The sequence below is a fragment of the Rhamphochromis longiceps genome, linkage group LG4 (assembly GCF_057381845.1).
Source record: "Rhamphochromis longiceps isolate RC_006_pf linkage group LG4, R_longiceps_female_GT1.1, whole genome shotgun sequence".
In the NCBI taxonomy this organism is placed as follows: domain Eukaryota; kingdom Metazoa; phylum Chordata; class Actinopteri; order Cichliformes; family Cichlidae; genus Rhamphochromis; species Rhamphochromis longiceps.
The window spans coordinates 24,043,093-24,056,078 of record NC_140560.1 but is presented as its reverse complement, the minus strand read 5'-3'; the positions used below and the strand labels follow the sequence as shown (position 1 = coordinate 24,056,078).

Sequence of the window (12,986 nt, the reverse complement as noted above, 5' to 3'; positions counted from 1 at the left end):
AAAACATCTGCTTTCATAGATGTGCTCACACTTGCTGATGATCAATTAATCAAATGCATTTGGATTAGCGGCACCTGATTGCTACTTATCCTCTTAATTCCTGAAGAAACAGTACCCACTGTGCAGTGTACCCACTGCTTCTGCTCTTTGGTTTCTGTTAAATAAATAATGCCACATTGCAATATGTCATTTTTGTTCATCCGATGTTTATTTCCCTCATTTTAGATCCTGGCATGGGTCAGACGATTTTCTTTTGATATGTGAAACCTTGAAAAGGGGTGTATGTGTGATGGCTGAAAAACTTAAAAAGAGTTAAACAAAAAACGTGTACTGGAAGGCTTGCAGTAGTGTGACTTTTCCTAAAATAAAATAAAAACATGAATCAAGTGCATTATCTGTTGAAACACTTTGGATGGTGCGTTACATCAGTTCACCTACTTAACCTTTAACAATGTTCGTTCGTCAGATTTAAAAAAAAAGAACATTAAAAGCGTTTCCATAAGAAAAGCTTGCACATTTGGCTATTTCTGCAGCGTAGACAGACGTGCTGAATGGCAAAGAAGCCATATGGTCACCATTATGTGAGCAAGAACGAGGGAATTACCTTTCATTGTGTGTGTGTGGGTGAAGTGTGAAATGTGATGAGGTAAAAAGCAGAAGATGGAAAGTGAGGCTGAGCTTTTGGGACGATGTCAGTCGGAGTGCTTCTTTGTGGAGAAGAGTGCTCTACGCTGATGTGGCGATGAGGCAAGCGGATATCGTTGTGAACACAAAAGAACATGGAGGATATTTGGATTTGTGACAGAGAGCGAGAGAGCGGGCAAGTCAAAGAAAGACAGTGAGCTACAGCAAGACTGACAAAAACAGGCAGAAAATACAGGCCACTGTGCAAAGGAAGGGGGGTGTTAAGAATTTTTGAGGGATGTCAACTGTAGCTGCCAGTAGACCGCGGCACCATGGGATTGTCGGGGATGGAGGGACAGAGGCACAGAATACAGAAAGAGTGCGGAGAGCGTAAGAGACAGACACAGCCAAGCGAGAGTCAAGACTTTGGAGAGATGTCAAGTGTTTCTATTGTTGTTTTGAGTGAGCTGTGGTAGGGCCCGACTGAATTCAGGAAAAAAAAGGAAAGCCCAGACCAAATGTGGAAATTTAGTGTTAGTGCCACCCCTGTGTGGAACAAAGAGAAAGGAAAAGGATATTAAGAGATTCCAACGGGAAGAAAGGCCTCAGAATGACTTGTTGTGCTGGGACAGTGTGTTTGTGTGTAAGCAGAGAAGTACTCGGACGTGAGTCTCAGTATAGTGACATATTTTTGTCCTGAACCTGGAAAGCAAATGCTGAGAAGGCCCAGGTGGTGTGCAAGACCTGCTGTTTCTTCCTCATTTTTTTTTTTTTTTTTGAGTACAGGCTTATGTAACTTGTTTTGAGAGGTCACTCTGGTTATCTAGGGTTGAGAAAAACTGTTGATTTAGCTGGGCTTCACTGAGTTTGACGTGTACAAGCAAGGCACAGGTTTATTTGTATCCCCGTCTGCAAAACGTAATGCTTGGCACTGATAATGTGTTGTTGTTGTTGGAAAGACTGGCAATGTGCAACACATGCAGATGAGAGTGATGATTTTGCTTGACATGCTTGCTTATGTATACAGTGGCGGTTCCTGAAAGCAGCAGCCTCGTGAGCAGGACAGTAGAGTGCCCTGTCCTGCATAAAAACTACATTCTGCACTTTTCCAAAGTCTTGAGCCACTCCTGATTTCTCGTATCGTGCTTGAAAGGAGCCAGACTTTATTCAAATTTTTAATTTAGTTTTTAAAGTGGTCTCAAGCAACAGTTCTCCAGGCTTTCTGAAGGTCTTTTAAAGTTTTTCTTTGCACATTGGCTGGTTTTTTTGTTTTTTGTTTTTTTATACTCGTTTTCACTCCACTCATTTCACTGGTTTGTTAGTTTGTTAAGCTTCTTAACGTCGCCTATGAATAATACAAGTGTACAAATGTACACATAACAGAAAACTTAACAAAAATACAATTTAAAATTGATTCTGAGGAACTTTAAAAGCCTGTTGGAAAAACGTAATTTGTTCACAGTCCTTTAGTTGACTCTGTGAGCTATTAGCCAAAACTTGGCATATTTTGTCATTGTGTACATAAAAAAAAAAAAAAAAAAAAAAAAATTGAGGAAAGTGATCGAGTGCAGGATAAAGAAGATTCATCCCAAGCAGCAGCAGGTGAACAGTGTCAGTCATGCTGTTGAGAAAAAAGAAAACTCCAACAAAGACCTGACACAGGACCTGAGAGATGCATCTGACCCTTCAGTTGATCCATCTACTGTTCACTGAAGCCTCGTCAGAAATTGTCTCAGTGGAAGGGTGGCTGTCAAGAACCAAAAAAGGAAGTGCTGTGTGCTCGAAAAGCTTATCTAGAAGTTGCTCTTTGGTAGGGCAGATGCAAACTCAGTCCTATTGACTCTTAAATCTTCATCACGGTCTGATGAAAAGCCTGATAAAGTGCAATATATAATATAAAATATACTTATTGTTTCAATAAATCGCTGCGCTTATTTCCCATTTCCCATAATGAAATCTGGGAAGGCTCAAGACCTTTGCATAGTACATTATATTAAATCGCTAATCAAATGTAATTGTCATGATTCGTTGTGTGGCAGGCGGGAGGAGGACCCAAAATGCAAAACTCACAGACACGGGGATGAACTCAAAAAATCACAGCTTTAATGCTGGAGAGGCAGAACGTAGGAAATACAAAACTAAACTGGGAAAACTAAATTAAAGAGAGACGAGGGCTCATAAATACACAGAGGGGCACACAGGGGGTAAGAGTCACGAAGGGAAAACACTTAGGGAACAACACAACAGGGCAACTCAGGAAACATGGCCTAAGGAACGAAATACAAAAATACAAGGAACTAAGAATACTGGGCCCACATGGCCCAGGACCATGACAGTAATTAAAATCTTTTGAAAAGTTTTACCACCATCTCTGCTTTTGCAGAATTCTTAGATTGCTATTCAGGATATTTTAAGTACTATGTCTTTCTGAATTCTCTCTTATGTCTCTGAAAAAGCAGACTGCATTGATCTGCTTGCAGATCCCAGCGTAACTGAGCACCCATGGGATGCGCCAAAACAAGCCAGGTCCACTGAGGACCAACTAGCAACCCAACTAAACTGCCACTATTCCAGTGCCAGACCTCCCTCTGGAGGGCTAGCATCTGTGCTGCGATGCATCACAGCTGTTTTGGTGGACCGAACGGGCAGATACAATTCTAGAGATGTGGTTTTAGTGTTGTGGCTGATTGGTGCACGTAGTTAATGGAACAATATTTAAAAAACCTGGCCTATATATTATTCAGAAGAGGATGTGTTATTGGCAAAGTCAGCATGTGAAACAGCCCGCTCTCTTTAACCGTCTCTGACATTCTCTGACAGAGGAGGAAGTCTTTCCTACCTTGACATTGGAAATAATTCTGCCTACCTGTCCTTTAAAATCTCAGAAGAAACACTGGCTCAGCACAACTAGAAGGCCACCACTTACTTTCCTTCCCGGTCTCCCATGGATGCTGGGCATAGAGATGTACGCAAATTCACTGTTCTCCTTTACTGACAGATATGACAGCTGAGTCCCTGTGGGATTCCTTATGAAAAATGCATACACGTCATTTATGTTTTCTGACTGAATAGGTTCACTCACAAATTACTTTTTACCCACTACCACCACAAACAAACTCATAGATCTATCCTTTTACATTTTTTTCCTCTTTTTAAACTAATCTCTACCTCTTATGGCTGTCCACTTCACCAGAGCAATGACATTCTTCCAAGCAGCCTGCCATGCCGGAAAGATTTCCTGTTGTTCCTCCTGCCTTTACCGGGGACAGGATGTACAGAATATCTCTGGACGGAGACACAGAGGAAGAAGGAAGGGACGCTTCTTATTGGTAGTGCCAACATGGCATGGAGAACTGCCCAGCCTAGCAGTGCTAGTTACTCTGCACCACCTGTTCGAATGCCCTCCTGCTCAGATACCTGGCCCCGGAAAGTGAACCTGTCATTATGGAAAGATCAGCCGCATGATAGGTTTGTGTGTGTGTATGTGTGTGAGTGTGTGTTTGTGTGCTGATTCCAGTAAATCTGCCAACACTCCTTTCCTCTTTGCTGCCCTTTGTGTTCGGTTGCTTTTAATAAACCTCCCTGGGACTGCAGCATTGGCTTTTGAGTCCCACTTGGGTTGCAAATGGAACTTGAAAGCAAAAGGTGTTGCTTTGTGATAAATGTCCAGAACATTTTATATTTATGGCTACTGTACCTGTTGCATTCATGTGCTATTTTTTTTCCCCAATGTGAATTATCTGTTCTTCTTTTCTACTTTTGTATATCCCAGTGGGGAAGCAGGAGGGGTGTTTTTCTATGATAATGATTTGCCTTTCTTTGGTCCTATTCCCTCTATGTTCTGCTTGTTGCATATAGGACAGTGTAAGAGTGTGTGGCATCTATGCTTTTTGTTACTTAATGTTCGCATTCCAATTTAGTTGTCCTTCTCTTTGCACAGATGGATACATTAAGAGTGCCTGAAATGACCACCGCAGTGTGTTTGTGTGCGTGTGCTCATTCATCGTTTTTTTTTTTCTGCATGTTTTTTTTGGCACACCCAACCTCTGCACTGAGACACTCAGAGGTGGCTATTGTCCCACGAGAGCTTGGACGTGCCATGAAGAGGTGAGAGGAAGGGAGGAGTAGGGCTGATGATGTTATTTGTTTGCAAAGTGTTTTCTCATTTCACCCTCCTCTGTCCTGAACAAAAGGGCTTGGAGAGGGAGATAATGTAACTAGGCTCTCATGGGGAAAGGTTATCTACTGTTCCCTGTCAGCTGATAGCAGAAGACAGGACACTTCAAGTCCCATACCGCCCAGAGGCTGCTGCTAATGATGCTCTTCAATTAACCCAAGGTCATGGGAGATGTAGAAGGGCCAGCACAATCACATACCTGCCTAAGAGACTATCAAACAAATGTACATAGAGTGACAGATGTACTGAAACCTACACAGCAGGAAAGAATCAATTGGATCTCACAGTTTCCTGACCTTTTATCCTGCCACGAGGACTTTAGAGTGCAGCTATACTATGAAGATATTGGACCCTATTAAATGAAGTGAGCTATGTATCCAGCTGCTTATCCGAGCCATACTCTACTGGCTGACAGCGCAATTTCAGCTGCTACAAGGTTAGATGACAGATTGTCCTCAAGTGGTCAGGAGCAGGCACACAAAGCTGCATAAAATCTCGTGTGACCACACTGATAACATACTTGGAAACTTTGCCAGCCTGGGCAGTTTGTTCATCTTGCTCCTCTTCTCTTTTGGCTGATCGGAGGTGTGAGTTGGTTTGTATAATTCTAATGACCTTGAAAGTCAATATTTGATACAAGCACCTTTATTCTTCAACACAGCCTGAACTCACTTAGGCAGCTTTCTTCTAATTTCTTTAAGCAGTCTTCAGGAGTAGTTCTCCAGGCTCCTTTAAAGACATTCATTTATTTATTCATTTATTCTGGGTTCATCACCCCATCAGACCTGTTGTCACCGATTTTCAGTCCAGGACTTTTATAATTTGGCATACCTCAGCCTTTTTTTCTTTTCAACTCTTTCTCTTGTATTTCTATTAATGATCCTTTGGGAATCATGTTGTTGTGGCAAAAATATATTCACAAAAGATATTTTTGTGTCAGGCTGTTAGTAGCAAAGTGCCTAAAGATTTGCTACGTTATCTGTCATATTTAAACACAACACTGGTTCATCCTCTTTAGCTAGGTCCCTTTTTTATGCTTGAATATTTCAGAGGTCAGGGTTAAGTGGCTTAACAAACCAAAAAACATTCCTCTGAAAATGGTTCAAAGACTGGAGTGAAAACGAGTGAAAAAGCAGTCCAAGGAACTATTGCTATAGACCATTTTTTTAAAATTACATTTAAAATTAAAAGTAAGTCTGGCTCCTGGGAAGCAAAATATAAAAAAATAAAATAGAGGCTTAAATTGAAAATGGTAAAGAGACAACTTAGCCACATCAAAACTGAAACATTTTATTCTATTAAAACAAACAAATATTTGAATTTGTGTCACGGTTCTGGGTCATTTTGACCCAGCTTTGTCAGTTTCTTATATTTTGGTATATTTCTATATTATTGATTATTATTCTAGGTTTAGTTCAGTGTCGGTCTGCATCTTTGTAAATTGTTTCTTGCTTCCTGTTTTACTTTGAAGGTCCGTGTCTGGTGTCGGTGTGTTCAGTTTTACCTGCTTCCTGTCTCGTTAAATGGTCTGTCTGTATTTGTATAGCGCTTTACTTGGTCCTAAGGACCCCAAAGCGCTTTACACTATACACAATCATCCCCCCATTCACACACACATTCGCACACTGGTGATGGCAAGCTACATTGTAGCCACAGCCACCCTGGGGCGCACTGACAGAGGCGAGGCTGCCGGACACTGGTGCCACTGGGCCCTCTGACCACCACCAGTAGGCAACGGGTGAAGTGTCTTGCCCAAGGGACAAGTGTCCTTGGGACCGAGACTGTCGGAGCCGGGGCTCGAACCGGCAACCTTCCGATTACAAGACGAACTCCCAACTCTTGAGCCATGATCGTTAGCCCAATCCCTCCCAGCTGTGTCTCCCTGATGTTTTCCATTCCCTGATTACTCCCCCGTGTATATAAGCCCTGTGATTCCTTTGTTCTCTGTTGCGTCGTAAATATCTACTCACCCTTACGCTATGTGTTCTGCTACCTGTTTTGCTTGCTTGTTAGTTTATATTTTCCAGTTTAGTTAGTCTTCTGTTCTATCAGCAGCCTGCAATAAAGCAGTTTATTCCGAGTTCATTTTTGCCTCCGAGAGTCCTGCATTTTGTGTCCTTCCTCTCTGCCTGCCTGCACACAGCCATGACAATTTGATGCTAGAAACACATTTAACAGTGTCGGGATAGGAGCATGTTTGCCTCTGTGTTGCATCACCTCTTCTTTAAATTTCTAAACTAACAGACCATCTGCTCTAGCACAGAAAGAAAAATATGTGTCGCCCTGACTTTTCTGAAGTGGAGTGATAATGGATCGATATTCTTTGCACTGGCAAACCTGCTCTCTCTGCCTTTTATCTTTTCTGTCTAGTAATTTGTTGCTACACACATTTTCTGTCTTGACATACCTCATTATTTTTAATAAGCTTTCACAGTATTTGGGAATAGAGGCTAAATGGTCCAGGGATTTCTGTTAAGATGAATTTGGGTTGGTTCCCATAATATGCAGTTTTATTATTACTCAGCGGGCGCCTTTGCTTTTACTGCGCGATTTGCATTAATTGAGAGTATAAATATATTAATAAATAATGAAAATCTGGCACTCTCTCTAACTCAAAGGCTCCCGATCTGGGTTGTGAAAATGTCAATAAAAAGGCAAGGCAACAATTACACCACATTTCTCCACTCAAAGTCATTTAAGGCATCTTCTACTTTACCTGCGTCACTCCAGGATGACTTGCGGAAGTTGTGAGAACACTGCATGTCACTGGAACTCATTTCTGCTTCAGAGATACTGATGAGAAAGGATAAAAGAAGACAGGAGAAGCAGAAAGAGAAGGGGAAAATAACCTAGTTGACCCATCAGCAGAAGCAGAAGACGGTGTGTCATAATGGGAGGCAGTGTAGGATTTGATTAGCAAACTAATGAAATCAGTCATGCTGCGTGCGAGTGGTGTGTGTGTGTGTTTGTGTCTCTGGATCTGTCTTTGACACACAGTCACTCTCACACACTCACTCTCGCACATTTTCATTTTCGGAGGCAGTAAAAAGCTCTCCTCAGTTTCCTGCTGCCTCTCCTCATCTGCTGTGCCATTCTGCATCACTGATGCGGGGAAATGGTTCATTGTAACTGCTGTTTACCGCTTTCATTTCCCGTCCTTGAATCTCATCCACCTGACTATCCACCCAGCTACAGTGAAGTCATCCATCTATACTTCTGCTTGCTTTGTGTACGTGTGTTTTACTAAGTGTGTAGGCGTTTAGCGATGCTGTTTTTGTGAGTGTCTCATAAACGGTACATCGATCTTTTTGTATGCATTCTTATTTTTGTGTCTTGCTTCTTAATTCGTGTGTTCATCTTAAACTAAGACTTTGTTCCCTTGTGGCATACGTGTGGTTTGTGTGTGTGTGTGTGTGTGTGTGTGTGTGTGTGTGTGTGTGTGTGTGTGTGTGTGTGTGTGTGTGTCAGAGAGTGGAGCCCCAGGGTGGCTTAGCAGAGCCAGTGGCAGGCCTGTCTGAAGTACTTAGTGCATACAATGCTCAGAGCCTGAGGCTGCAGCTTCACTGACAGTTAAATTATGTGGCTAAGCACACAGTTGCAGGTACTAACCTATGCTGCTGACAAACACAGATAACCTGTTAGTGTGGCTATGACGTGTCACAACAGCAAAGAGTTGCATACAAATACACATAACTTGCAGGAGTAATGGAAATGGACATGTTGATAGAGGCAGGAGGAAGCAGGTGTTCAAATATTTGGCTGTTTCATGGTCAGCGGAAAGGAATACATGAACACCCACACTTACATGCACATGCACCCATATTACGCATATATGAAAGATTACATTTCTCATTATGGAGAAAGTGAAGATCAAGAAGGAGAAATGGAATTAATTCAGAAATTGCTATACGGAAATCCTTCCTCGGGCTATGGGGGAATTGGTGAGAAATTCAGTGGTGTGAAAAAGTGTTTGCCCCCTCCCTGATTTCCTATTTTTTTATGTTTGTCACACTTAAATGTTTCAGATCATCAAAAACATTTAAATATTAGACAAATATTAAAACGTAAAATGCTGTTTTCACATGAAGAAGACATGATTGTGGGCAGGAAATGGGACTCTTGAAAGAAGTTTTACTTGTTTGTATATATCAACTGGAAATGATAGATATAGCATTGGGACATTAACCATTACATTGTGACCCACTAGTTTAGGTCTCAAATGTTTCTTTTTGGTTTATTTTGGGGTTTTTTCTAGTTTTGGTAAAAGAAGTAAACTTTTTCAGCCTCTGATGATGTCACTTGGTATCAAAGTGCTAGTCTTTTTCACACTGTGTGTATTGAAATGACAGAAATGCAAAGACCTGCACAAATGCATCAAAAATGATGATAAAGTTTTGTAAACGTGTAGGGAAACAAAAAAGGATCATGTCTGCAAACTTGAATTTTCCAACTTTGCATAATTCTCTGTGGGGATTTATTCTGGCCACAAACCCTCTGCTGACTCCTGAAACAACTCCACAACTGCCTATACTTTTATCCACAAAAGAACAACTAAGCCCAACTCAGGCCTTTTCCAGTTAGATCTGGGAATAAGAACTGATCTGTCAGTGACATCCTCTCTTTATTTGTTTCCATTTCTCTCTTCAGGCCTAAAGACCTATCTGATTTCTGGCAGGAAGATGGAGGCTCATTCCGTCTGTACCTGTTCCCAAATAGGATTAGCTGGGACGGAGCAAGCAGATCCTTGCTGTCCCACGTCCAGAGTGCACACGCCTGATGGAGCCCCTTCGGCCTGCACCCTTCCCCAAGACAGAGCCAAGGTAAGTTGCTGTCTCTAAGGGAATCAGCTTTGTAGTTAAATATATAAGTATATTTTCTTGGGCTCATCTATCATTGTACAGCTATATCACCTGAGGAAGAACACTGAGCTCTATGTTCTGTCACAATCTCTTCGATGTTCATCTTTGCTCTGTGTTTTTGTGTGGGCGTATCAGGAGCTTTGATAAATATTTTCATTTTTCTTTTTGCATGCATTGAGCTTTCTATTGTCTTGTGTTAAAGGAGCTAAAAAACAGAATTGCTTTGATCCACACCATGCAAAACATCCATATTTTTTACATAAGCTTAACCTTGAGCATCTTTGTTAATTTACCGCTTCATATTTGGTGCACTTGTATAAAATATGCTTCTGTTTGCATGGCACCTCAGTGCATATTAAATTCTAAAGAGTATGAATCTAAACAAAAAACACAGAGATATTGTCTAATCATATTAGTTATGCAACAAAAATGCAGGCAGCATTATAGTGCTGATCGCATACAGTTCATAAGTATTTGGCTGGTGACACAAGTTTGGTCATTTTTGACTTTGTGCAACCCCACAGTGGATTAAAAAAAATTAAACAAGCGAAGTGTGACGAGATGCAGACTCCCAGCTTTAATTCATGAGGTTTAACAAACGTAGCCATTTTTATACATAGTTCCCCTTTTTTCAGAGGACGTTTGGATAGTTGTTTCATGGCCAAGTGAGACCCGTCCCAACAAACAGACAAAGCAGATGTAATATCTCAATCTGATTCTAAGTGTTGAGATTTCATTTAGCTGTTAACTGACACTCCATATGAGGTCTGAAGAGATGCAGATGAAAGCGAAGGAGGACCATCATTGGGCTGAAAACCAAAATGAGAAGAGAGAGAGAAAAAGTCAATGGACAATTCAACAATCTGATGCGTTGTTAAAAACACTGAATGCACTGACCAGCTCAGCAACACCAAAAAGTCCTGAAAGACCACACAAGACAATTGAAGTAAAGATAGAATTAATGCCATGGTTAGGAAAAATACTGTTAAAAAATCATATCATTGTCAAAGTCTGTATTCAAAGACACCTTCTTTGGACAGATGAAACCAAGATTAATGAGTGATGAAATGTGTAACTGTGAAATAGACTCTAAAGCAACACCCGGGAGACAACAGCTCACAGTTCAGAGTTTATTGCACTGGAAGGTTTTTTTCACAGGGATAAGTGCTGGAAAGAGTCTCTGGTAACTCAGAACAGCAACTCTAGGAGAGAAGAGATGAGAGTTACTTCCAGTCTACGGCATGGGCGAGCACCAGAGTAATGAGCTAAGTGAATGTTTCAGAGTTGCTTACTTGGGATGGGCGCGGAACGAGCAGTGGGGTGAGCCACTGGTTAGGTGTTGGGGAAAAAAATCTAATTGACAGGAGGGTGAGCAGGCAGGTGGTTCGAGAAGGTGTTGGATATTCTGGAAAATTCTGAAGAATTGGATATTCTTTAATGGCCAAGACAGTCATCTGAGCTTGGCCCAGTAGAGCTTGCTTTTCAGTTACTGAGGACAAAACTGAATACAGAGAGACACATAAACAAGCAGCAGTAAAAGCCTGGCAGAGCATCTCAAGGGAAGAAAAACAGCATGTATTGTAGACCTCAGGCAGTCATTGACCGCAAAGGATTTTCATCCAAATATTAGAACAATCTTTATATTCATAATAATTTTAGTTTGTCTGACTGCGTATAAAAATGGCTGTAATTCCTGAACAGTTAATTCGGTACTTTTGTTAAACGCCTTAAATTAAAACTGAAAGTCTTGGTCCTTTATTTAAAATCCCCTATGGTGGTGTACAGAGGCAAGACTATGAGAACTGTGTCATTGTCCACACGCTTATGGACCTACCTGTGTGTCCATCGCCGATCTTCTCCTTATTTCTGCCTTGAAGGGAAATTTTCACATTTGCCAAAATTGTACCGCCATAACATACTCAGCAAAACCCTTGACACATAATTTTTTTTATTAATTAGCCTCAAAAACCTTTACTGCTGTAGCATAAATTCACCCAAATTAATCATCTGTTTGCACCCCGCGATCTCTGCACAGCTCTTTTATCTCTACCCGGACAGGTGGAGAGTGAAGGTGCAGTAGAGAAAAAAGGAAGGCATGTGAGTGGTAGAAGAGGTAGGGCTGGAAGGTGGGGTTGGCTTCTCATCCCAGTATGGAAATGAGTTAACTCAAGCAGAGGGGACCTTGGAAGTACTGCCAAAACCTGTCTGCCTACCACTGATCACTTCTTCATTTGCAGCTTTTCATCTTCAGCGTAGCTCTCACACAAATCTGGATGAGTCTCACACTGAAGGATAAGACATCTTAGAAAAAAAAAAGCTTAATAACTGTGAGCAGGTGAAAGGATGAAACCTGAACGGCAGGCGTAATCACAAATGTTTCCATGTTTTTAATGTGACAAGTAGGTGTACATTATTTGCCATCTCTTTGTATTTACATTGTTTAAGCTACACAGTACTACTTTATGGCACCTTGTGCTTCTCTGTGTCATGGTCAGTCATAGCACAACAAGTATCACACAGATCTCTCGCTCTCGCAGACACACTCGCCTGAAAATAAAGACCTTGAGCCAGTGCAGACCTCCTACACACAACTTGTTAACTCTTTTATTGCCATCACTGTTTTTTAAACATTGAAACATACTATCATAAGTGTTTCAGAGTTTGTTAGATTAATTTAAAACATGTTAGCGTTCCTGCTTTGCCTTTTAATGGCACATTTTAGCTCTTTTGCCCTCACAGCAAAGCTGCATCACACCGACGTATCTTGTTGTATTTTTATCAGCTCGTATGCTCTGCTTGATCTGCGTCACTTACTTCATGAATTCTCTTCCTTTCTTCTCTACTCCCTTTCCTTCTGTGTCACCCGTCTAATCACCCCACAGTCCCCCTGTCTTTCCTGCAGCGTGGCACTGATAGCAGGGGAGGATCAGGTCCTGGAAGAAGGCATGGTGCACAATGGCTGCCATGACGACCACAAGACCAACAGTGGCAAGGTTAGCTAGTTGATACCACCTTAACAAAACAGAGAAAACAATATTAAACAGTCAAAATGTTATTTGTCTGACTTTCACATTTGGAAAGACTCATAGTCTAGTCTACTTTTTGTCATTATGGTTCTAGCAAATATGGGCACATAGAGATATTTCATTTACACATACCCGGCAGCTAAAAAAGGTCTCAAAAATAGTTCAAAGAAGTAGAACTCTATGGGTCCCAGATGAACTGTGCCACAGAGACAACCATTTAAATTGGTGCAGCTGAAGCACAGCCTGTAACTTTCATATTTCCTATTCAGACTCCTTCATACTATTTCTGACCCATTTCCA

General features: G+C 41.3%; 1 protein-coding gene across 1 annotated transcript in view; it reads left to right on the top strand.

Annotated features, from left to right (window-relative positions):
• adcy9b (adenylate cyclase 9b) overlaps positions 1-12,986 on the top strand; it is a 42,218-nt gene that overhangs the window by 18,040 nt on the left and 11,192 nt on the right. The window contains exons 2-3 of the mRNA XM_085403978.1: positions 9,449-9,621; positions 12,543-12,653. Of these exons, the coding sequence (XP_085260104.1) occupies positions 9,449-9,621; positions 12,543-12,653 (284 nt within the window). The remainder of the gene's footprint in view (positions 1-9,448; positions 9,622-12,542; positions 12,654-12,986) is intronic.